This window comes from Bos mutus, chromosome 10, assembly GCF_027580195.1.
Source record: "Bos mutus isolate GX-2022 chromosome 10, NWIPB_WYAK_1.1, whole genome shotgun sequence".
NCBI lineage: Eukaryota > Metazoa > Chordata > Mammalia > Artiodactyla > Bovidae > Bos > Bos mutus.
In genome coordinates, this window is record NC_091626.1 from 97,040,911 (window position 1) to 97,066,131 (window position 25,221).

The 25,221-nt window shown below is 44.0% G+C and overlaps 1 protein-coding gene and 1 pseudogene across 1 annotated transcript in view; one reads left to right on the forward strand and one right to left on the reverse strand.

The window, feature by feature from the left end:
- Nucleotides 1–25,221, forward strand: part of SPTLC2 (serine palmitoyltransferase long chain base subunit 2) — a 100,732-nt gene that overhangs the window by 8,766 nt on the left and 66,745 nt on the right. Inside the window, exon 2 of the mRNA XM_070378445.1 lies at nt 16,514–16,708. Within this exon, the coding sequence (XP_070234546.1) occupies nt 16,514–16,708 (195 nt within the window). The remainder of the gene's footprint in view (nt 1–16,513; nt 16,709–25,221) is intronic.
- Nucleotides 5,308–7,878, reverse strand: LOC102273965 (protein transport protein Sec24C pseudogene; annotated as a pseudogene).

Consider the following 25,221-nt stretch of genomic DNA (forward strand, 5'->3'; position numbering starts at 1 on the left):
CATATGGAGTGGACTAAGAAGTGCTTCCAAAGCCAGCCGTAAAATAAATCTACATTTTGATGTCACCATATTCCTATTGATAATTCAGAAATGCAGGCCTCCAAGTGTGCACGCACTGCTTGGTTTCCGTCAGCCACAGCCTGTGTGCTCTGGGCAGTGACGCTCTGCACGGGAGGCATCATTGTCTCTCACCACCCACATCTCTGCAGCACTTTGCTGTCTCTTAGACAAGCACCAAGGTACGACAGGTGGATGTTGCAGGAGACCTGTGTGCCAGTGCAGGTCTGCCCCAAATCCTGCATTTTCTTCTGAGCTCTCTTCCACCTCTAACATGTTCTGGGCCTGTGCCCTCCCCCTGCCTTTGTAGTGGGCATGAACTGGAAGGGCAGGCGGTTCGCATTAATTTCCTTAAAGCCAGTAAAGCACAGCTTTTGCACACACAGCATCAAACAGAATTAAACGTTTAGGAAAAATGCAACAGAAAAATTGCAGGACTTGGATACTGAAAACTACAAAAGCATTCTGAAAGAAATAAATGATCTAAATAAGTGCAAAGACATCCAAATGTTAAGGGATTGAAAGACTTAAGATTGGTCTACAAATTCAGTGCTGCTGCTGCTAAGTCACTTCAGTCGTGTCCAACTCTGTGTGACCCCATAGATGGCTGCCCACCAGGCTTCCCTGTCCCTGGGATTCTCCAGGCAAGAACACTGGAGTGGGTTGCTATTTCCTTCTCCAGTGCATGAAAGTGAAAAGTGAAAGTGAAGTCGCTCAGTCATGTCCAACTCTTAGCGACCCCATGGACTGCAGCCTACCAGGCTCCTCCATCCATGGGATTTTCCAGGCAAGAGTACTGGAGTGGGGTGCCATTGCCTTCTCCAACAAATTCAGTGCAACTCCTATCAAAGTATCAGCTGGATTTTTTGGTAATACTTAAATCTGGTCCTAAAATTCATATGAAAACATAAAGGACCCAGAATAGACAAAGTCTTGAAAAAGAAGAACAAAGTTGGAGGACTCACCCTTTCCAATGTCAAAACTTACTGTGGGGACTTCCTGATATTCCAGTGGCTAAGACTGCACTGCCAGTGCAGGGATCTCAGGTTGGGGCAGAACTAAAACCCTTATGTTTGTGGTCAACTGATTTTTCTACAAGAGTAGATAATTCAAGGGGAGAGAGAATGACCTTTTTTAAAAAGTGGTGTGGGGGCAGCTGGCACATGCAAAAAATAAAAGACCTAAATGTAAGAGTTACAACTACAAAATTCTTAGGAAAAAACATAGGGGTAAACCTTTATAGACTTTGATCAGGCCATGGTTTTTTTTTTTTTTTGTCCATGACTCCAAAAGTATCAGCATCCAAAGGAAAAAAAAAAGATAAATTGTCCTGGGTCAACATTAAGAACTGTGTTTCAAAGGAGACCATGAAGAAAGTGAAATGAAAATCCATAGAATGGGAGAAAGTATTTGAAAATCAAATCATATAGCAGATAAGAGGCCTGTTATCTAGAATGTATAAAGCACTCTTCTAACTCAACAGTAAAAAGACAACCCAAGGAAGTTCCCTGGTGGTCCAGTGCTTAGGACTTGGCATCTTCACTGTCATGGCCTGGGTTCAATCCCACCGTGCAGCATGGCCGAAAAAAAAAGACAAACCAGTGTTAAAACAGACACATGATTGTGATAGAAGTACCTGTTAGAGACCTCTGCTGTATACACTACAGGGTGATATCTTTATCGCCTCCTGTACAGGCATGGTTTGTATGTAGGAAAAGGAAGCAGGTTATTTTCAGGATAGCTAAGTTAATTAGTGTTAGTTCTGGTTTCCTAGAAACAGACATTTTCTTAGTAGGGGAAATGAAACTCAGCTTCTGTCTCAATTCATGTATAGCTGATAATATGAATAGCAAAAATAGCTAATTATATGAATAGCAAAAAATGAACACAAAGGTTGAGTTTAAAGTGAAAGTTTTAAGCCACTGATAATTTTTAAACAATCAGATTAAGTTATATTATCTATGAAATAATTAAAAGTAAATTTGATTCATAGAATATCTCAGGAATATGACTGAAAGTGAAAGAAAGTGTTAGTCACTCAGTCGTGGCCAACTCTGGGATCCCATGGACTTTCGCTCACCAGGCTCCTCTGCCCATGGAATTCTCCGGGCAAGAATACTGGAGTGAGCGGGTGGCCATTTCCTTAAGGGGAATCTTCCCAACCCAGGGTTTGAATCTGGGTCTCCCGCATTGCAGGCAGATTCTTCACCATCTGAGCCACCAGGGAATATGACTAAGAAATGGCAGTAAGTGGAAAATGTAGAAACTTGTATTCTCATCTTGACTTTCAATCCAGCTTTCCTGTGACTGGACAGATTGCTTAAATCTTCCTTGGTTTTGTCATTAGTCATGTGAAGAGGAAAAGTGAGACAACTTGAGAAATACTTGTGCTCAAAATGCTCCTCACTTTGTGTGCAGTTTTCATTCTGCATATTTATATGTAAACCCCTTTAGATAGTGTCCTTTAAAAAAGTTTCTCTATTCTCTTTTATCTCAAAAATCATGATGATCTTTGTCTTCTTTTTCTCTTAAAATTGCAGAATTCTTGAGGACTTGAAAAAGGACTACCTTTTATTTGCATCATCAAATACAGGGTATAGATCTTTACATATAAATAGAAATGAAATATTTGCTGAATGAGTGAAAAGAATGAGATGATCATGATGATTTTGAGCTCATTGGTAGAAAGGGGGCTCTGGGTTCCCAGAGTCTGATGTCCAAAAATTATTTTTGCAGTTTTAGAAATATTAAAAAAAATTAAACAGGAGGATTCTATACTTCTGGGGACATGAAATTAAAGGGAGGGATCAAGGTGTGAGAGATACCCCGAGACTTTGTTGTTATTGTTTAGTTACAAAGTTGTGTCGTACTCTTTTGCAACCCCATGGACTCAAGCCCTCCAGACACTTTTGTCCATGGGATTTCCCAGGCCAGAGTCCTGGAGTGGGTTGCCATTTCCTTTTTCAGGAGACCTTCCCAACCCACATCTCCGACATTAGCAGGCAGAATCTTTACCACTGGGCCACCAGGGAAACACATGTCCCAAGACCAGCAGTACTGAAATATAAAGCTACTCTGTGCTGCGCCTTCTCTCTCGTAGTCGTGCTCCTGTTCTCTCCCAGCCTCCTGGGAAAGCAGGGGTTTTTGATTGGTTGCTGGCTGTTATGAATAAAGGACCAGCAGAGACTAAAGTCATTTTTTTTTTTTTGGCCTTTTACCATTTGCTCTCTTACAGATATGGGAAGGGCCTGGGCACCTCCGTCTAACCAGGTCTTGAGTTTGGTGGGCTGGGCAGTTTTTAGGTAGATTCGGTTCACTCTTGTGAGGACAGTGTCTCAAGGATGGGGTCCGTTGTGTGTGTGTTGCAGGCTCCTCCCTCTATCGTGACCTTGCCTCCGTAGCATGGTAAGATGGTGGTTGACTGCACATCACCTTTCTAGTCATCTCCCTAGCTTCTCCAGCTCTTGATAAATGTCCTGTGCAGAAAACTGGTCACATATCCAGGACTCTTCACACCAACCTATATAGCTCTTATAAACTCTGTTGGTTTTTCTCTTCCTTGGTAGAGCTCTTCTGCCCATGGCAAGCCTAGTTATGATCTGTTCATGATCAGTTTCTATGAATACCGTGAGGAGAGAAAATGACCACTGATTTTAGCTCACTAAGGAAAGGCTCTTCCCTCTCTGGAATCTTAGTTCACCTTGTCCTCTTTGCATGGAAAACAGTTTCTCATTGTCTTTAAAACTACTTCTTGTTTTGAGTAATCTATATAGTTTTATCTAGGTTTTCTGTGAAAGTGATGGCTTGGCTCTACCTATTAACTCCAACTTGGAAGCAAAAGTCTCAGTGTTGTTTTTGATTTTTTCGTTTTGTTTTTGTTGCTATAAGTGTGACGTTTAAAAAAATAAAGTAGAGACGATCTCTTTACAATCGGGAGATAGGTAGTCCTGAGTAGGTAGGGTGTGAGATCTAATCTTTGTTGTCTTGCAGTCTTTGAGGATGCTGTCTTCAGTTAACATCTTCAACCACACCACATTCCAGGCCACAGGCAGAGAGGTGGGAAAGTGGAGGGAAAGCAGCACTTGCTGTTTGAAAGGACGTACTCCAGCCCTGGTATACCCATCATTTCTGTTCACTTCCTGTTGGCCCGAATTCCTCACACGGCTGTCTTTTGCTGCAAGAGAGATTGGGGAATGTGGTATGTAGCTGGGCAGCCTTGTACCCAGAGAAAACTGAAGAGCGTCCATCGCTAAAGGGAATTTAAAGAGAATGTATACAGGGGCCACTTAGCTGTTTCTTCCACAGTATGGTAGGAGGAAAAGCTCTAACTGGAGTGTCTTTTTTTTTTTTCCTTCCTCTAAACGATCAGTTTTCTTAAAATGTTTTTTTTTTTTTTTTTAATTTTATTTTTTTTAGCTGCTCTGTGGCCCTTGGACCACCAGGGAATTCCCTACTTAATTTTATTTCTTTACAAATTGAAGATGCAGTGAAAAATAAACTAATGAAGAGAAATGGGAGGTCTAGAGCAGGAGTATCCCAGGCTGGGAGCAGGCAAACCTGGTCACTGTCAAGCCCGGCCCTTGTGCTGCCCCATCCAGGTCTTCCTAGAAGATAACCATCAGGCACTGTCGTTACCAAAGCCTGTGGAGAGACTGTGTCCTGGCAGGAAAGGCTAGCCACCTCTGCTTTTCTCCCTGTCAGCCTCCAGCTTGGAGAGCGGTGTTTCCAGCAGGGGCTCAGAGTGAGAGGTGGGCTGGCTCCATGAGGTATTGCAAGTTGGTGATTAGGCTCCCTGCAGAAGCGTCCAGCGTTGGGGACTCTGCAGCTGGAAAGGAGGCTGATGCCTCTCCCGGGTCTCAGGACACTTTGCAGCTCTGTTCCCGGGCCCATTCGTGTCTGATAATGTGCCTCTCTCCACCAAGGGATCACCAGTTACTGCAGGAGAAGCTAATCAACCCCCCTCAGTGAGTGAGTTGGCTGTTGACTTCTAGACCCTAGAAGACTGACCACTTTTCTCTCCACTGTCTGTGGTTTATACCCTGCTCTTGTGCATGTGTGTGTGTTTATCCCGAGCATAGCAAGTTGTTGATGAAACACGGCTGAATTAGCTGCCCTTCTCCCTGAGATCCCTACTCTCCTCACCTGCCCTTCTCTTCTTGGAGGCTGGTCCAAAGGGACATGTAATATTGCGAGGGTCTGGGTGGCTCCAAAGCCCCCAACACCAAATCACATAGAGTGAGCTGAGAAACTGCATTCCTCACAACAGGATTAGCAGGAACAGGAGGGTAATGTAAAGGGATAAAGGCCCCTTCCAACAGCAGGGCATGGCAGAGTTGTCGGGTACCTGAGCCCAGAGTGAAGGTGTCCCTTACGTTCTTTTAAGGTCAGCTTATGTGACTTGCCAGCTGTGGAGCTGTCCCAGTTTCTCTGCTGTCCTGGTACTCTCTGGAGGCTGGCCTGGACCCTGTGCTGTTTACCCATGTGCTCTAGCCCAGTCGCTGTCTGAACCTCCTTGTGCCTGTGACAGAGAAGGTCCCCATGGGATCCTCCCCCACTCAGGCTCTTGTCTTTCACTGGGAGGTGTTGCACTGCATCTCCAGCTTGTCCTCTCATTTCACCATGATAAGCTTCATCTCTGTGCCCTCGGACCATCAGTGAGGCCTCGAACCTTCTTGGACAGCAGATTATCCAAAACTGGCAGAACATCCGACCACTGTGGTCTGACTGAAGGAGGTGATGCGGAAGAAGCTCTGTACAACACCCTGCTGGACAGTCGCTCCCACCAGGGAAGAGGTTGAGCTCATTCTCCAGCAAATAAATACCCCCGTTGCTTAGACACTCTAGATGCTCCAACTACTGGTTTAGTGGTCTTCTCAATGGGAGAATTTGCCAACGGTAGGAGCTGAGGGTAGGAGAAGACATTGGTCTCAGCCACGTCCATGGAGGTAACCAGCTGTTGGACTTATGCATGGCCATCAGTAGTGACCTCAGCTCCAGGACATCACTCTTGAACACAGAGTTCAGGTATACTGGGAGCAGCTTCATGCCCTTGGAAAGGATCAGCTGTCCTACAGAGGAGGAGCTCGCACAGTTCTTTCTGTAACAGGCCAACATCTGGGCACACCGAGTGATGACAGCGTCAGCAATAATCTTCACAGGGCTATTCAGAATCCCCCCGCCCCGCCCCAGGCTGTGGATGCAGAGCCGTGGCTGCCCTGCACAGCCGGGGTAGAGCAGAGCACACTGCAGGGCTCCACTCCCCTCATTGAGCCAAACGTTATGCCTAAACCCCCAGTCACCATCTTGTCCCCATCCAGCCCCACATCTGTTGTGTCACTCATGTAGAAAGCCCCAGAGAAATCTACAGCATGGACACTAGTGCTTGTCTGGACCCGCAGCACAGCATCAAAGCCAATGACCTTCTGTAGATCCTGACTTTGGTCTCTAAGGAACCGTTGCTGGTCATGCTCCACCTGAAAACAGGTATGTTACAGAGAGCCACCAGTGAGCTGGGGTACTGCAGAGAGCATCGCCATACCCACACACAGGCTCCGGAAGAGAGCAAGGTCTACACCATAGCCTTGGGCCACACATTCTTTGGCCAGGATCTGATAGGCACCTGGGTGAGGCTGAAATAGAGTCCTCTTGTCTACGCTGATCAACTTCCTGTCATCTCGGTTATTCAGTCTCCCTGGAGCCTCTGCAGTGAGCAGGCAGGTGTGGAACAGAAACAGCTTCCCTGGACACTCGGCAGCCTTCAGAGCCTCCATTCTGGCCTGGATAATTGGAGCAAATACTGTCTCTGTCTCCCTTGTGTCTGCAGATTTTTCTGGAATCTGATCCAATAAGCCGTGATAACTGCCCAAGACTCATTGACATTGACCAGGAAGCCATCCAGCATGTTACCCACATCAGATACAACCATCATCTGTAGTTGGGCCAGTGAGTTCTCTGCATGGTACAGGTGGAGCACCTTAGTACAGGTGACGAAGCCAATGGGGATCGCTGACTCTTCTGCCCACCCTCCGTAGGCAGAAAGTCTAACAGTACCTTGAGCTGCTCACAAAGGAGCCTAACAGGACCACTCCTGGTGCCATTATAGGAGACGTCAGTCATGAAGATGAAGGCAAAAGTCCTGGGGAACTTGGTGTTCTTGCAGTCATCCACAGTGGCCAAGAATTTGTAAGAGCCCAGGGATAGCTCAAGACCATCATAAGCACCCACATATTTGCTGGTATGAGCCGGATGTTGAGAACACTGGGGGTGGGGGAGCATCACTGATACAGCTGCTAAACAGCACTGGAAGCTTTTCCCTCCCTCAGGGAACCACACCAAGGGGCACACACATGGTTTGCAGTGATTGCAGTGCTAAGGGCCCGGTTCCCCATGGTGAGTGATACACAGTGAAGCCTCCTCTGGGGGCAGCCTTGCCGGCGGCCTGATGACAGCTGCCGGGGCACCTGAGCCTTACCATGTCAGATGGGCACGGGGTAGTGTAGGTTGTGCATCGGATGTATCGGGGGTTGCATTCCCTTGGTCATTCACCAGGAGGTTGGTGGTGACTAAGGGTGGCACCTGGCCCCGTACTCCAGTAACAGATGGCGCTGAACCCCGATTGTTCCTGTCATCCTCAGTAACCTCAGTAGGGCTTGGGATGGCATCAGGGTCCAAGTACTTAGGAGGCAGTGGTTGGGAAGCCCTGGCTGCCTTATGAAAGTGGCTGCTCCTGGGTAGGGACTTCATAATTGGTCCGAGGCCCCCGGCTGGTCCACAGGAACCGTTTTGTTGCAGCTGGTAGCCTAGCTTCTGGGAAGAGTGCATGTGTGGTTGTGGTCCTGGGGGCCAGTCGTTTGGATGTTGGGGGCAGAGCTTGAAGAGGGGAGGAGGACACATGACTGGGCTGGCTCTGGCTATCCAGCTCGGAGTGTGGAGCTGGAGGCCTGTGGTGGGACAGATTGCTGGGGAGGCTGGGCCCCAGGGTGGCCCTGAGGGTAGGAGCCGTACAGACCAGGGTTAGGGAGCCTTCTTGACACTAAGGGGCAGTGATGTTAGTGGGCCATAGCCTAGCCTCACAGTGGGAGGGCCACAGCCCTGCCCGTCTGCATTCCAGCCAGGTGAGCAGTCACCTGTGCCTTTGTCAGGGGAGGGCCAGAGGGCTGAAGCCAGCTGGCTGGCTGACCACCAGTGTTGATGGGGCTGACCCGGATGGCTGAGACCCAGGGTGCCTGTGCATCTGGACAGTGGAGCTTGGCCCATTCTGTGCATCTTCTTGGCCAAACTGGCCGTAGGCTATCTGGCCACAAGGGCTCTATGCTGTTGAGGCTGGAGGTGCTCCTGGGGAAGGTGGGGGAGGGGTTGGCAGGGAGCTTGGTACCGGGCCCTTGTCGGCTCCATGGGGCGAAGGGGCGGCTGTGGGTCCTGGTTGCCCACCATAGCTGGATGATAACCCTGAGTAGTTGGGTTGGGGTTGCCCAAAAGGCAGCCCTGGTGGAGCTGACCGGTTATCCAACCAGTGAGCCCGACTTGATCTCACCCAGCTCCAGATCCAGGCTTGACTTCATTGCTAACGTCAAGGCTCCTAGGCTCCACTTCCAGTTTCCTTGAAATCTTGTATTAAATAACCTATTACTTGCCCTTTGTTTTGTGATTTTTCTCCCGTGGAAAATTAGTCTTATTTAATGGTGATGAGCATGTTCTCTGTAGTTAGACAAACTTAGCAGACAAACATCTAAATTTTGATTTATGGCCTCTTTGATTTGCTGTCCTTTTAAAAAATGCTAGTTCTGACTTTCCCGCCTTTTTGGGGGGGTCTGTCATCATGTGTATTAATGAGAATGTGGGGAGAGGTTACTTACAGCAGGCAGTTAGAATCTGATGTCCCTTAATACAAAGAAGTAAGTACTTAGGATGTTAAGCCAGGTATCCCTTATCCTAGATAAGATCGTAAGCAGTATTCCAAATGCACAGAATTGATAACGTGGGGAGCCAGTTTTTAAAATTTGCTAAAGCCCTAAAAGTTTTCAGGCTGTGCCAACATACAAAAAACTATTTTAGTAAGTGCAGGGAAAAAGTTCTAAAATATTTTTAACACAGAATCTGTGTCTGTTAAATTTCTTTCAGTTGATAGCAGCTGACTCTCACTGAACAAAAAGGCGACTTATTGTCAGGATGATGAGTATGCAAGCAAAAGGAGGGGTGGGGAGGCGTTGACGAGCCACTCAGAAAAGGGGAAATGACAGGAAGTAACGCAGTGCTGGGAGTTACTCCCTGCGGCGGGTGCGGACCTTTTCCCCAGGATATTGGCAGTCCAGTGCCCTTCAGACTCCTTCACCAATGAAATTTTAAATCCCCGCGTGAGAGAGTTAACAGGTTCATTTTGGCAGAGGTGCCTACCCCTGTGCCAGCCAGTTGGGAGCCAGGAAATCGGGTCCTACTGCACAGGTGTGACCACCAGGCGCCCACCCCTGCTGTGAGGGAATATTCCCAGAAAAGGGAGACTGATGTGACTCTGGTGGCCTTTCCAGTTTGCGGCTACTACAAAGCCAGGGTGGCGAGCGCTGTGTTACAGGCGCAGAACACGGTAGAGGTGGGAGAGACCTCAGGGAAGATGTGAGATTTGCGCAGACCCGCCCTGGCACACTATCTCCTGTGACATTCATCTGTCTTACCTTGATGCTTATCTGGAGACAGAGGACTGCTACAGAGATGCGGGTAGTGGGTGACGATAGGAACTCCCGTGCAGAGCACCACTGCCCAGAGCACACAGGGAGCCGCAGACTGAAATCACGCAGAGCGTACATACTTGGAGTTTGCAAGAGGAATATGGTCATGTGAAAATACAGCTGGCTCTGGAAGCATTTCTTAGTCCATTCCATCTGAGATACTAATCCAGAAATCAGGAGTTTATCCTGATTGCAAGAAAAAAAAATGTGGACTCCCTGCTTTTCAAAATGAGGACACTTCTGGAAATAACACGTTCAGAGTGTGGCATAGCTTGTGTTATGGGCGTAAAGCTCCAAACTATTTTCTCTAGTATGTGTGGTAGGCAGTAAGAGAGGCTAGTACATTGCAGGAAAATTCCAAGAAAAGACCATTTCAGCAGAACTGATTTTTAAGGAACAACACAGCATATTGCTGGAAATGAATAGGGTTCATTTAAAAGACATAACAGTCCTTTGATTGCTGAGGCGTAATGGGTGGTTCATATTGAATTTTAGTTTTTAAAATAGTGTCTGTCCCAAGCTCTCCTCCAGGTGGGCACATTCTGTGGTGCTAAGGCAGGTCCTGTCCCCCTGCTGTCACGTTCAGTGGGAATGTGTGTGTTTGCTTTAAAAGAAATCATGCTTCTGTGATTTTGTGTTTATATCACAAATGTAGGGTTCCATTTTCCAATAATTACTTCCTCATTATTGCTTCATTGCATAGTTGCTTTGTTTGCTTTTATGGGATTCTTGAAACCTCTGCTCAGGATTATTCCTTCTAGTTATTTTACAATGAAATCCCCCTCCTTTTTTTTTCTTTTCTGAAAGGAAAGAGAATGCAATACCTTATCCAAATCTTTCTTTTGCTATAAAAGACACTCTTAGGACAATTAGCAAAATCTAAATAAAGTCCATATTAGTACTCTAGCAATGTCCTGATTTTGGTAATTGTCCTGTAGTTAGGTAAGAGGATGTCTTTGTTTTTAGAAGTACGCACTGAAGTACTAAAAAATAAAGATACATTATAACTGCTGCTGACTCACAAATGGTTCATGAAGAAAATTCCCTATTATTTTCTCTCTCCACACACACACACACACACTTCTTTTTTCCTGAACCAGTTGAGAGTAGGTTATATGCATTATGTCCCTTTACCTCTCTCTTAGCTCAGGCTTCTCTAACAAAATACCATAGATAGGGTGGCTTAAACAACAGATGTTTGTTTCTCACTATTCTGGAGACTGGGAGGTCCGAGATCAAGGTGCTGGCAGGCTCAGTTCTTGGGGAGGACCCTCTTCCTGAGGACCCTCTCTTCCTGGCTTGTAGACAGACACTTCTCATAGTATGCTCATGTGGCCTTTCCTCAGTGGGGATCTCTGCCTGCTCTTCTAAGATCAGATGGGCTTCCCTGGTGGTAAAGAATCTGCCTGCCAATGCAGAAGATGCAGGTTCGATCCTTGGGTTGGGAAGATCCCCTGGAGAAGGAAATGGCAACCCACTCTAGTATTATTGGGATTACTGGGAAATCCCATGGACAGGAGCCTGGCAAGCTACAGTCCATGGGGTTGCTAAAGAGTCAGACATGACTTAATGACTAAACAACAACAGTCACGTCAAGGGCCTCCCAGGTGGCACAGTGGTAAAGAACCCACCTGCCAGTGCAGGAGACACAAGAAAGAGTCTCAGGTTAGTTCCCTGGTCTGGGAAGATCCCCTGGAGGAGGAAATGGCAACCTGCTCCAGTATTCTTGCCTGGAAAACCCCGTGGACAGAGGAGCCTGGTGGGCTACAGTCCATGGGGTCACAAAGAGTTGGATATGACTGAACACAGTCACATCAAAAGGGCCCCACCCTTGGGACCTAAACAGATTTATCCCCCAAGGGCCCAGCCTTCAGACACCTTCACACAGAAAGGCTTAGGCCTTTAACATCTGAATGGGGGCAGAGACACCAACACTCAGCCCCTAACATTCTGCCCAAGGCCCTCCTGTGCGTGCTCAGTCTGTCAGTCACACCCAGCTCTTTGTGATCCCATAGACTGTAGCCCACCAGCCACCTCTGTTCTAAAAGTCATGTTTTTTCAGTTCAGTAGCTCAGTCGTGTCTGACACTGCGACCTCGTGGACTGTAGCACGCCAGGCCTCCCTGTCCATCACCAACTCCCAGAGTTCACTCAAACTCATGTCCCTTGAGTTTGATGCCATCCAACCATCTCATCCTGTCTTCCCCTCTCCTCCTACCTTCAATCTTTGAATCAAGCATTAGGGTCTTTTCAAATGAGTCAGTTCTCTGCATCAGATGGCCAAAGTATTGGAGTTTCAACTTCAGCATAGTCTTTCTAATGACTATTCAGGACTGATTTCCTTTAGGATGGACTGGTCGGATCTCCTTGCAGTCCAAGGGACTCTCAAGAGTCTTCTCCAACACCACAGTTCAGAAGCATCAGTTCTTCGGCGCTCGGCTTTCTTTGTGGTCCAACTCTCACATCCATACGTGACTACTGGAAAAACCATAGCCTTGACTAGATAGACTTTTGTTGTCAAAGTAATGTCTCTGCTTTTTAATATGCTGTCTAGGTTGGTCATAGCTTTTTTTCCAAGGAGCAAGCGTCTTTTAATTTCATGGCTGCAGTCACCATCTGCAGTGATTTTGGAGCCCAAGAAAATAGTCTGCCACTGTTCCCATTGTTTCCCCATCTATTTACCATGAAATGATGACCAGATGCTATGATCTTCGTTTTATGAATGTTGTGTTTTATGCCAACTTTTTCAGTCTCCTCTTTCACTTTAATCAAGAAGCTTGATGTTTTCAGTCTTCTCTTTCACTTCCATCAAGAGGCTTCATCATGTTTTATGGTGTGTGCTTATAGTCTTGACTTAAAAAATTTTTATTTGCCTTTTTTATTTTAGGAAAAAAAATATTACCATTCAAGGAAATGTATCTTGCTATTAATTGGCATTCTTTTTTTTTTTTTAATATCCTAGATATTTATTTTCCAAATATTTTCTTCCATTCCATTGGTTGTCACTTCACTCTGATGATTGTTTCTTTTGCTATGTAGAAGCTCTTTAGTTTGATGCATACCCACTTATTTTTTTTTTTTAGCTTACTAAACCGATTTTATTTTTTAACTTAACAATAATGTATTGATTTTGCCATATATCAGAGTGACCCCTTGATGATTAGTACTAACAGTGTCACACTCTGGTCTGCTCAATGTAAAATCTTTTAACCTGGAGGGAATAAAATGCTAATTTTTTAAATTGCTTTGTTGTCAGTATAATTATCAAGTTAGAATGACTGAAAGGCTTCTTAGGAGCCCTCTTGTGGGGTGAATCCAGAATATAAAATAACCCTGTAAGGGCTTATAGCCTGTGTTACTTGAGAGTGAACTTGATCTCCAGTTCAGTTGAGACCAGAAAGTGTCAGATCTGAGTTCTAGGGGTGTCCTAACATTAATTGGGTAATCTCCGTAAGTTAATCCCTTCTGTGATAGAGCAAAGAGCATAATGTGCATTTTCATTTACAAATATTTGTTGAGCTGCAAGGTGCCAACTTTCTTTAATACATATAGTAATAAAAGGCCACTTCCCGCTTGACTTGCGGAATCTTAGTTTCCCAACCAGGAATTGAATCCGTACCTGTGGCAGTGAAAACACAAGAGTCCTAACCACTGGACCGCCAGGGAATTCCCAGAAGGAAACATAATTGAATACTTACTGTTTGTTCAGTTCAGTCGCTCAGTCATGTCCGACTCTTTGCAACCCCATGGACTGCAGCATGCCAGGCCTCCCTGTCCATCACCAACTCCCAGAGCTTGCTCAAACTCATGTCCATTGAGTCGGGGATGCCATCCAACCATCTCATCCTCCGTCGTCCCCTTCTCCTCCTGCCCTCAATCTTTCCCAGCATCAGGGTCTTTTCAGATGAGTCGGTTCTTTGCATCAGGTGGCCAAAGTATTGGAGTTTCAGCTTCAGCATCTGTCTGTCCAATGAATATTCAGAGTTGATTTCCTTTAGGATGGACTGGTTGGATCTCCTTGTAGTCCAGGGGACTCTCAAGAGTCTTCTCCAACACCAGTTCTAAAGCATCAATGCTTCAGCGCTCAGCTTTCTTTATATTCCAACTCTCACATCCATACATGACTACTGGAAAAGCCATAGCTTTCACGAGATGAACATTTGTTGACAAAATAATGTTTCTGCTTTTTAGTATGCTGTCTAGATTGGTCATAACTTTTCTTCCAAGGAGCAAGTGTCTTTTAATTTCATGGCTGCAGTCACCATCTGCAGTGATTTTGGAGCCTCAAAAAATAAAGTCAGCCACTGTTTCCCCATCTATTTCCCATGAAGTGATGGGACCGGATGCCATGATCTTCGTTTTCTGAATGTTGTTAGCACTTAATAAATCCTATCCTGAGTGCTAGTTGTACAGTGAACAGAAATCAACCTGGTGCTTTCCCTTATGGAATATTATACACATATTGGGTGATAACACCATTATTTTTATTTGAATCACGTCAGAGTTCACATTTAGCATTCAGATGGTAAAGAATCTGCCTGCAATGTGGGAGAGACCTGGGTTGGGAAGATCCCGTGGACAAGGAACTGGCAACCCACTCCAGTATTCTTGCTTTAATAATCTTGCCTGGAGAATCCCGTGGACAGAGCAGCCTGGCAGGCTACAGTCCACAGGGTCACAAAGAGTTGGGCACAGCTGAGCGACTCACACACACGTGCTTTGACTGAGGCCACGTTATAGAAGTTGCTTCACAGTTGAATCTCAGTTCACTAAAATGCATTTAATTTTATTAAATGAAGCTATGAGAGAATCACACAATATTTCAAAGCAAACTAAGGATTAAACTTCCTGCTTCCTGCTCAGTCCAACCAACTGTGTAAATTTACATAGTCTTGCTGGTTTGGGTGTGTCTGAAAATAAAGGCAAATGTCTTTTTTAAAGAGATCCACCCACAGCATTCCTGGCATATGTATCTCCACACATTTGTTAGAGACGTAGGAACTCTGAAAATTGCCTTACTTTTTATTCGTATGTTCTATTGAGAAAAAACAGTTTAAACAATTTCAGAGTTAAAAGGTGAGTTAGGTACTGGTATTCAAACACAGTGTTCTTACAGCAAAATATTTTTATAGTTTTTTTTTTTTTAAAGGGTCAGGATGTTATTTTTCTTGTGTTTTAAGTGATCTTGATTTTGCTTTGTCCAGCTTAATAGCTTGCTTACATGTTATTACTTTTAAACAATTTTTTAATCTTCAAATATTGACTTATTTTTAACTATTCTATTCTGAACACTTTACAGCTTTGCTCTTGCATAAAAGTTTACTATGCACTAGATGTTAACACAGACTTCCATCTCTCAGGAAGAGATGGATAAAGACCTAAGTCAGTTTTATGAATAGTTTTCAGAAGTTCTTTAGGCATCAAATTGAATTAGTACCAACAGATTCCATGTATCTTGCCTATGCAAATGTCTTTCCTCCATCAAATATAGTAATTTCTTCCCAAACTGTTCTGACTTGTAGCATTCTAGTAGCTTTCTCAAGCTAACATTCCCAGGATACAGAAATCTAAAATATATTTAGTCCTTGGATCAGGTTGCCTGAGAGGCCAAGAAAGAGTCTTCTATTCCTTTGGAATTCTTCTTAACTCGAGTACAGTGCTCAATTGAAAATATATGTTCCTGGTAAATTGTGATTATAAATTGTGATGGAAAGGGAAGCCTGGCGTGCTGCAGTCCATGGGGTCACAAAGAGTCGGACAAGACTGAGCGACTGAACTGAACTGAAATTGTGATTGACCATCCTCACAGCAGTTGGTTGTTTCAGAGTTAGGATTAAAAGTACATACAAACTACTTCAGTGGAAATTTACTCTAAAGCAACATTTCCATTAAAATTGAACAAAGAGTAAAAAGTTTTCACCTATGGGATCAAAAGTATAGTACCTTGGTGTTTATGTGTTAAAATTTGGATATCCCAAAAAAAGGAAGCTAGGCATAATCTTACAGTGTTTGGAAAGAGTCACTAGGTCAGGATGAAGGAGAACAGAATGATTTCAGGACTGTTACTGATCACTCTAACAGTTTTTCCCCTCGTGTTAGATTTCACTTTGCTTTATACAATGCTGGATCACTCTTATGTAAGCATTTGACTTTTGCACATAATTTATTTGTGTTAGCACTAACAACAAAGGCCAGTATAAACTGTGAGTTTTCATAGGGCCTCGTGGTGATAATTATTTGAAATGCTATGGCTTGATGACTTTAAGAATATAAGCTAGTAAAACATTTATGAATGTTTTATTTTATTCTAAAACTGAATTTACTTTTGATTATTTGTAAGCTAATATGCCTGTTTTCAGAACAGGCTTTCTCTTTGTCCATTTCTGTTTTCTTCATTAGAACAAAGAAAATTATGCATTCTCCAACTATACCATTTTAGGATCTCTTTCATAAAATAAAACGATAGAAATCAGTGTTAAGTGTTTTTCTTAGACAGTCCTTCTTCCCTTGTTTCTCTTTGCTGTTCATCTAAAATATATGTAACTTGAAACTTATTTCCATTGAAAAAAATTGTGCCCTGCTTAGAACTTAGTGGATGTTTGGATTTTTTTTTTTTTTTTTTTTTGACAATTACTTAGAGAATTCTGAAGGTTACACATCTGTCGGGACTCAGATTTTAAGTAGTAATCTTTTGCTTACCATGACTGAAATAAACATTTTTAACTTCCCTTTTAGATACATCATGTTACAGAAAATGGAGGACTGTATAAAAGACCCTTTAATGAAGGTTTTGAAGAAACACCAATGCTGGTTGCTGTGCTTACTTATGTGGGGTATGGTGTCCTCACTCTCTTTGGATATCTTCGAGATTTCTTGAGGCATTGGAGAATTGAAAAGTGTCACCATGCAACCGAAAGAGAGGAACAAAAGGTAATTGTCAGTCTTTGATTCTGTAAATGGAAGCCTCTTATCTTGCTATTTTCACTGATTTTTTTTCTCTAGGCATTGGGTATACATTAAAATTTTAAAAAGTAATAATAATCTAGATGCAGTTAGATGAAAACATTCCACAAGGAAAGTGAGGACAAGAAATCAGAGGATCTAACATAATTTCATCATCACAAAAATCTATACTTACTTAATGGCTAAGAAAGCTGCAGTTCACAGGTTAAGCAATGTTTCCCAAGATGTGTGATGTTAGAACTGGCTTGTGGAGACGGGTCTGTTCACAGTACCGTATGGTGTCCCAAGTTGTGTACAGTCTTCAGGAAAGATCGTGTTCTTCAGAACACGTGTTGTGTTTTGTCATACACGTGTTGTACACTCCTGTCTTGTTCACAGGTCGCCTCTACTCCCCAAAACACAGACCCTCAAGCAGAATGTGACTGAGCTACTCTGTTTCCATGGAAGGCAGTCTTGTTTTAGTCATGGTAAACAGAGATGTAATGCTTGTCTCTGGGGAGGAGACCATCTTCCCCTCACCTCACTTTTCTCTGCATACTCCTTTGTGCCTCTGTAGTGAAGTATAATATACATGTATTATCTGCTCTTTAAAAAATTGTTGTAAATCAGCTATACTCCAATAAAATACAAACAAACAAAGCCTAAGGTGTCTTGTACTAAGGAACAACAGTATGTTTTTTCTCAAACCAAAACTTTCGTTATGGGCATTTTTTAAGTTTTTCGATTTTATTATTTTAAATGATAAAAAATTTTCTTTTTCCCATAATAAATGTTTTTTTTTCCTTTTTCCATTGAAAAAAATAAGTAAATAGAATCAGAGTGAAATAACGTCCGATCTTGCAAAAAGCAAACTTGAGTGTTCTCGCATGGGAAGTATGGAGAGGGTGGCCCTCCAGGCCAGGGCATGTGCTCGATCAGAGAAGGGATTCGGAAGTTGGGCGCTTGTGGCCCACCGAACCTCTCACTTTCATGGGGCGGCGTAAGAGGAGCGAGGCAGACGTGGCGGCGGTGAGACCAGCACTGAGAGGGGACAGTGATACTGGGAGTAGATGGCGAGACGAGGGGAGGGGAATAAAGCGCCAGGAAACACGGGGGAGGAAAGGGCGTCCTCAGCTCCTAGGAGGCGGAAACCAGTCAGCATGGGGATTGGGGATCCTGAAACTGGGAGAGCTGAGGAGCCAGGCCCTCTTCTCTCAGTCAACCATGCTGTCCCCTCCCCAGCCCCAGAGCCACAAGCTGCCCTTCCTTGTTGCCCTAACTGACGCAAGCAAAACCCTGCTTTCTGAACTCTAGAACTCATTCTGAATGCCAGCCTAGAAAGTGCATGTGTGAGAAGCTGTGTTTGAATGTTTGGTAGGCAGCGAGAGGTCCTAGGCAGTTTTGAGCAGGGGAGTGACTGGAGAGTGTGCACAGCTGGTGTGTGCTTTCACAGTGTGATGGAAGAACAGATGAACCCGTGGGATGCATCTGAACTCCTTTGTGAAGGAGGACATTGTCTTCGGAACTTGTTTCACGTCTCCAGAGGGTAAATTGACTGTTTGGAAGCATTGGGACTGCCTGTGTGTGTACTTCACTTTGTGTAGAAGGATTGGAACACGTAGATTTTCTTCTTAAATCTGATTCTGTTGAGGAAACACAAACACTTCAAAATCATAGGCCTTTGCAAAGCACCGTGCAGGTAAATAGTACTTGGATTATATGCAGACGTAGAACAAAAAAGTAAGCTGAGTAGCACAGAGTGAATCAGGAAATAATTCTTGAAGGAAGTAACGGGAGGAAAAAAAAGAAAAAGGAAGTAACGGGAGGAAGTATGTAGAACAGAGGGGACATTTACCTATAGAGTTTGTTCATGGGACGACCGTACTCAGTCATTCAAATCCATTTCAGTAGGATTTTCATAGTAGATGGCATTAGCAGCTAAAACCTGAATTCTGCCATTTTCTTGTAACGGTTCAGCTTTTAGAAGGGAAGGAAGGTTTCTTTGGCTTTATGGTAGATCGTGTGCGTCTTCTTATGCTGGATTAGATGTAGTGAGAGGGATAGGCCATTTTTAAAGTGTTGGCACCGGAAAGAGGGGAGGGAAAGTACTTGCTTAGGATCGTAAAATGCAAATATAATGTTGTTACTTTCTTATTTTCCTGAGTGAGTGGTGCTTGTAACCACATCCTTATTTTTTCCCTCATTCCATTACAAAAGAGAGCCTCTTAAACTATTTATGTTAGTTCTTCTTTCTATGTTGCTTTGGGTAGAAATGAACCACACAGTCATGCTAGTAAAGGTGAGTTTTGCATAGGGGTGTTCTGTTTTACATAACTTGCATAAAATTGTTGGAATTCTTTACTGCTTGATTCTCTGTTACTAGTGGTGTTTTGGATGAAAATGTTTTTTTCTCAGTCTGATTTCTTTATTATGTGAAGTGAAGCTAGTAGTCAGAAACATGTATGTGATAGATAACAGTAAAAGCTTGAGTTAATAAAAATGTTCCAACATCTAAATAGGAAATACCCAGAAGTCAGGGGCAAATCATGGTGGGTAGTTACCACACGGGCTTCCCTGGTGGCTCAGCGGTAAAGAATCTGCCTGCAGTGCTGGAGACTCAGGTTCAGTCCCTGCATCAGGAAGATTACCTGGAGGAAGAAGTGGCAACCCACTCCAGTCTTCTTGTCTGGAGAATCCCCATGGACAGAGGAGCCTGGCGGGCTGCAAAGAAGCGGCCACAGCTGAGCGACTAAGCGCAGCACATCGCCAGTTAACAATGTCGTGATAGTTTGAAGTGAACAGTGAAGGGACTCAGCCATATATATACTTGTATCAGTCTCCTCCAAACTCCCCTCCCATCCAGGCTGCCACATAACACTGGGCCAGAGTTCCGTGTGGTCTACAGTAGGCCCCTGTTCGTTATCCAACACTTTTTTTTCTTCTAATGCTTGTTTATTCATTTAATTTTGTCTGTGCTGGGTCTTCGTTACCGTGGGAGCTGCTGTCTTCTAGTTGCAGTGCTCGAGCCTCTTGCTGTGTGGCTTTTCTTGTTGGGGAGCACAGGCTCTAGGGCTTTAGGGCTTTAGTAGCTGTGGCACGTGGGCTCAGTAGCTGCAGCTCAGGTTCCAGAGCACGGGCTCAGTTGCCCGGCAGCATGTGGGATCTTCCCTCATCAGGGATCAAACTTGTGTTTCCTGCGTTGGCAGGTGGATACTTTACCACTGAACCTCCAAGGAAGTCCCCTGCTTTTTTGTTTTTTTTTTAAACAGCTTTATTGAGATATAATTCATATACCATGAAGGGCACCTGTTTAAAACGTACAGTTGAATGATTTTTATTACTATTTACAGAAAACATACAGCCAGCACCATAAGCTAATCTTAGAGCGTTTTCATTATCTGAAAAAGGAACCCATATGCAATAACAATCTCCCTTCCTCCCTCACCCCACGCTTAGTAGCCACTAATCTACTTTCTGTCTCTAAACATTTCATATAAATGGGATCATACAGTGTATAATTTTTTGTGTCTGGCTTCTTTCACTTGGAATGTTTTTGGAATTCATCCATGTATAAAAAGTGAAAAAAAGTGAAAGTGTTAGTCGCTCCATTGTGTCTGACTCTTTGCAACCCCATCGACTGTGCCCACCAGGCTTCTCTGTCCATGGGGTTCTCCAGGCAAGAGTACTAGAGTGGGGTGTCATTCTCTTCTCCAGGGGATCTTCTCGACCCAGGGATTGAACCCGGGTCTCCTGCATCACAGGTAGATTATTTACTGTCTGAGCCACCAGGGAAGCCCCATGGTGTAGTATTTCAATTATTCATTTTTTTTTTGCTAAATCACATTTCATGGTATAGAATAGTTGTCTGTTTTTATTTCTTCTAGGGATTTCTCACTGGGCATCTAAATCTAGAATAAACCACAGAAATGTCACCACTTTCCCCTTTTGCACTAGTGATGTTACTAGGTTTGCAAGAGTTTCCCTGTCACCTATTAGGCTTTTTTGTTTATAGCAACAATGTAGCTTTTTTTAGAAAGTTTTTTTGACTTTTGAATCTTGAGGTCTCTGTTTCGTTATTTAGCTGTTCTTTGCATTCAGCAGTTTGAAACTGTTTTTACTGTTAACTCAGGATGTGGAAGTTTAAAAAACAGGTGTCCTATCCCCTATGCTCAGTCATTCCAAGTTTAAATTGAGTATCGTTGCAGTGTCAAACTGGCAAACCGATTTCAAAATGCTTATTATGATAAAGTTTAAAAACAATAATAAAATTCATAGGTCCCAGAGATTGCCTGTAAGCCCTCAACAGCTCTTAGATCCCAGTGTAAGAAACCATGTTGAGGTTTCCTTAGATTTCAAGCTATATTTTGGTTTTGTTGCTTCTCATTAGAACCTTTGGAAAATGCCTTAACATCTTTGGTAGTAGATGACTGAAAATGTAAAAGAACAGTCTTCTCTACCTAAGTGTGGCTGTCCAGGCTGTCCAGTAGAGCTGGTCATGGATAACACAGGCCAGTGCTCTGCTCCTGGTCACTGCACAGTCAGTGCTGGCGTCTGGGATTCCTGAGTCAGCTTGGCCTCAGTTTGTCCTATATCACATCATTGCAAGTAGCATAGATGGTTATTTCTCCCATCTCAGGAAAAAACCTTCTCTCGATCCTTTCTCCTCATTTACGGCTCCTTTCTTCTTTTAAAGCAGAGTTCTTCAGTGTAGCAATGTCTTTCTTTCTGCTTTCCACTGAACCCACTCCAGTCCAGATTTTGCCCCAACACTTCAACTGAAACGACTCCCATATTGCAACGTCTTAGTCCTTCTCAGTCTTCGTCCTGTTTGGCCTCTCAGCATTTGACCCGGTTGGTCACTCCCTCCTTCTGAAGCATTTTGCTCACTTGTTTCCTAGACCCGATTGCCTGTTTTCCCCCTGTCTTTCTGGCTGTTTTCTCTCATCCTCTCCTGCTGCATCCTCGTCATTTGCCCACCTTCTCAGTGTGGATGTAGGTGTGGCACAGGCTTCATGCTTAGTCCTCTTCTCCTCTCATCTGTACTCACTCTCTTGGTGATTTCATCTGCTGTTTTGGTTTTCAGTGCCCCTCTGTACGACGAGAATGTCTAAATACATGTCTCTAGCACTGTCTCCTTCAGTGGGCTCTGCACTGTGTAGGTAGCTGCCCACTTGGCATCTCCACATAGGCCCCGCAAACTCTGCTTGTCTAAAACTGAGCTGACATACCCTTCTCTAATCAACCAGCAGTCTTCCCTATCTCCGTGAATAACAGTTCTCTTCTTCCAGTTGCTTAGGCTTTGGAGTTACTCCTCTGTTCTTCTTTTTGGCATATGCCTTTTGTGGTCCATTAGGAAATTCAGACTTCACCCCTTTTAATCAATCTTAATTTATCACCTGCTGCTGCTGCTAAATCGCTTCAGTCCTGTCCGACTCTGTGCGACCCAATGGACGACAGCCCACCAGGCTCCCCTGTCCCTGGGGTTCTCCAGGCAAGGACACTGGAGTGGGTTGCCATTTCCTTCTCCAATGCATGAAAGTGAAAGTGAAGTCGCTCAGTCGTGTCCGACCCTCAGCAACCCCATGGACTGCAGCCTTCCAGGCTCCTCCATCCGTGGGATTTTCCAGGCAAGAGTGCTGGAGTGGGGTGCCATTGCCTTCTCCGAATTTATCACCTACGCATAATTTATTGTTTACTTAGCCTCTCACTCCTCTGCTCCAGGCACACTGGTCTCTTTGCATTTCCTTCAAGGTTCTAAGTAAGTATACTCTTGCCTCGATGCCATTGCACTTGCTGTTCACCTGCCGGGAAAGCTCTGCCCCAGGTAGTCTTGTGGATGGTTTCCTTGCTTTCTCTTCCTCATTGTACCCTGGCCACCCTAGCTAAGTTTCAGCATGATGCTAGCATTTTACATCCTGCTTCTCTGTTTGATTTTTGTTTTCATTAGCACTTTCACTACTGACATACTTTATATTTTATACATGTGTCTTGTTTCAATATCTGTTTCTTCCACCAAAGCATAAATTCCACAAGGGCAAAGAGTATTACTTTCTTTTTGTTCACTGTATAATCGGTGCCTGAAAGACTGCTTGGCACATGTTAATGTATCATATTACACATTCAGTTAAGTGTCTAAGAGGTAAGTGCTAAGATGTGAGTGGTGGTAATAATTACAGTGAAAAGTTCTGGGCTTTGAACTGATGTATTCACAGTCCTGTGTGTGTTTGTGTGTGTATGTATACATATTCAGATGCAGACACACAGATGACCCACTTTTAGATTTAGAGAAAACAAATGTCTCTAATCTTGAAATCTCATTTTATGCTTTCACTGATGTTACAGAAAGAGCAAGGAAGTGACCTCCTATAACATTAAAAACATGAAAGAACACACAGTAAGTAACGTGATTTACATGAATAATAGGGAAGGCTCTTGACCACAATTCAGAGATTTTAAAGTCACTAGCTTAATACTTTTCTCAGGTTATTTCACCTGATTGTCTTCATTAAGTAGAGCTAGAGATGACATTGTTAGTTTATAACACCCCTAGCCACATAATGTTTTTTTTTTAATTAATTTTTATTGGAGTTCCTTTACAATGTTGTGTTAGTTTCTGCTGTACAGCAAAGTGAGCCAGCTGTGCATGTGCATATATTCCCTCTTTTGGGTTGCTTTTCATTTTTGTTACTTCTTCAGGTGGGAATTATATAGGATTTTCAAATTCTCTTAATTTAAGTATTGAAACAATTTTGTCATGCTTCAGCTATCTCTGGACATACCTTATGAGGTTATTTCCTTCTCTAGAAAAGGAAGTGTTGCCAAAATAAAAATTTAGACCATTAAAGACTTTTTATCATTAGCCTGTCTCTGATATGCGGTATCCTCTTTGTCATGCTTCCTAGGTGGCTCAGTGGTAAAGAACCCACTTGCTAATGCAGGACCTGCAGGGATTTGACCCCTGGGCTGGGAAGATTCCCTGGAGGAGGAAATAGCAAACTCACTCCAGTGTTCTTGTCTGGATAATCCGTGGATGGAGGAGGGGGTGGGTGGGGGGGTAGTCCGTGGGGTCTCAGAGTCAGACATGACTGAGCACACACACAGTCAGTCATCCTGTTTATCACCATGAAATGTCTTAACAGTACTGTAGTAACCCATAAACAGCATTCAGTTCAGTTCAGCTGCTCAGTTGTGTCCCGACTCTTTGTGACCCCGTGAATCGCAGCACACCAGGCCTCCCTGTCCATCACCAACTCCCAGAGTTCACTCAGACTCACGTCCATCGAGTCAGTGATGCCATCCAGCCATCTCATCCTCTGTCGTCGCCTTCTCCTCCTGCCCCTAATCCCTCCCAGTATCAGGGTCTTTTCCAATGAGTCAACTCTTTGCATAAGGTGGCCAAAGTATTGGAGTTTTAGCTTCAGCATCAGTCCTTCCAGTGAACACCCAGGACTGATCTCCTTTAGGATGGACTGGTTGGATCTCCTTGCAGTCCAAGGGACTCTCAAGAGTCTTTTCCAGCACCACAGTTCAAAAGCATCAATTCTTTAGCACTCAGCTTTCTTCACAGTCCAACTCTCACATCCATACATGACCACTGGAAAAACCATAGCCTTGACTAGACGGACCTTTGTTGGCAAAGTAACGTCCCTGCTTTTGAATATACTATCTAGGTTGGTCGTAACTTTCCTTCCAAGGAGTAAGCGTCTTAATTTCATGGCTGCAGTCACCATCTGCAGTGATTTTTGGAGCCCAAAAAAATAAAATCTGACACTGTTTCCACTGTTTCTCCATCTATTTCCCATGAAGTGATGGGACCAGATGCCATGATCTTCTTCAGTTTTCTGAATGTTGAGCTTTAAGCCAACTTTTTCACTCTCCTCTTTCACTTTCATCAAGAGGCTTTTGAGTTCCTCTTCACTTTCTGCCATAAGGGTGGTGTCATCTGCATATCTGAGGTTATTGATATTTCTCCTGGCAATCTTGATTCCAGCTTGTGCTTCTTCCAGCCCAACGTTTCTCATGATGTACTCTGCATATAAGTTAAATAAACAGGGTGACAATATACAGCCTTGACGTACTCCTTTTCCTATTTGGAACCAGTCTGTTGTTCCATGTCCAGTTCTAACTGTTGCTTCCTGACCTGCATATAGGTTTCTCAAGAGGCAGGTCAGGTGGGCTGGTATTCATCTCTTTCAAAATTTTCCACAGTTTATTGTGATCCACACAGTCAAAGGCTTTGGCATAGTCAATAAAGCAGAAATAGATGTTTTTCTAGAGCATTTTTAAAGCAAAGGTTTCTGGTGTGTAGCCTTCAGTTTCAGTGGCCGAAGGTTTGGAAGCACCCTGATGTTTCCCGAATAGCTACGTGCCTTAGTGTCAGCAGACACAGTGGGTTTTCTTGCGGTCAGATGTTAAAGCAAATTGAGTTACATGCTGTTGAGCCAGGCAGTTCAACAGACTTTGTCATGTAAAACTTCTGTGTGAGATTTATTGAAAAATGC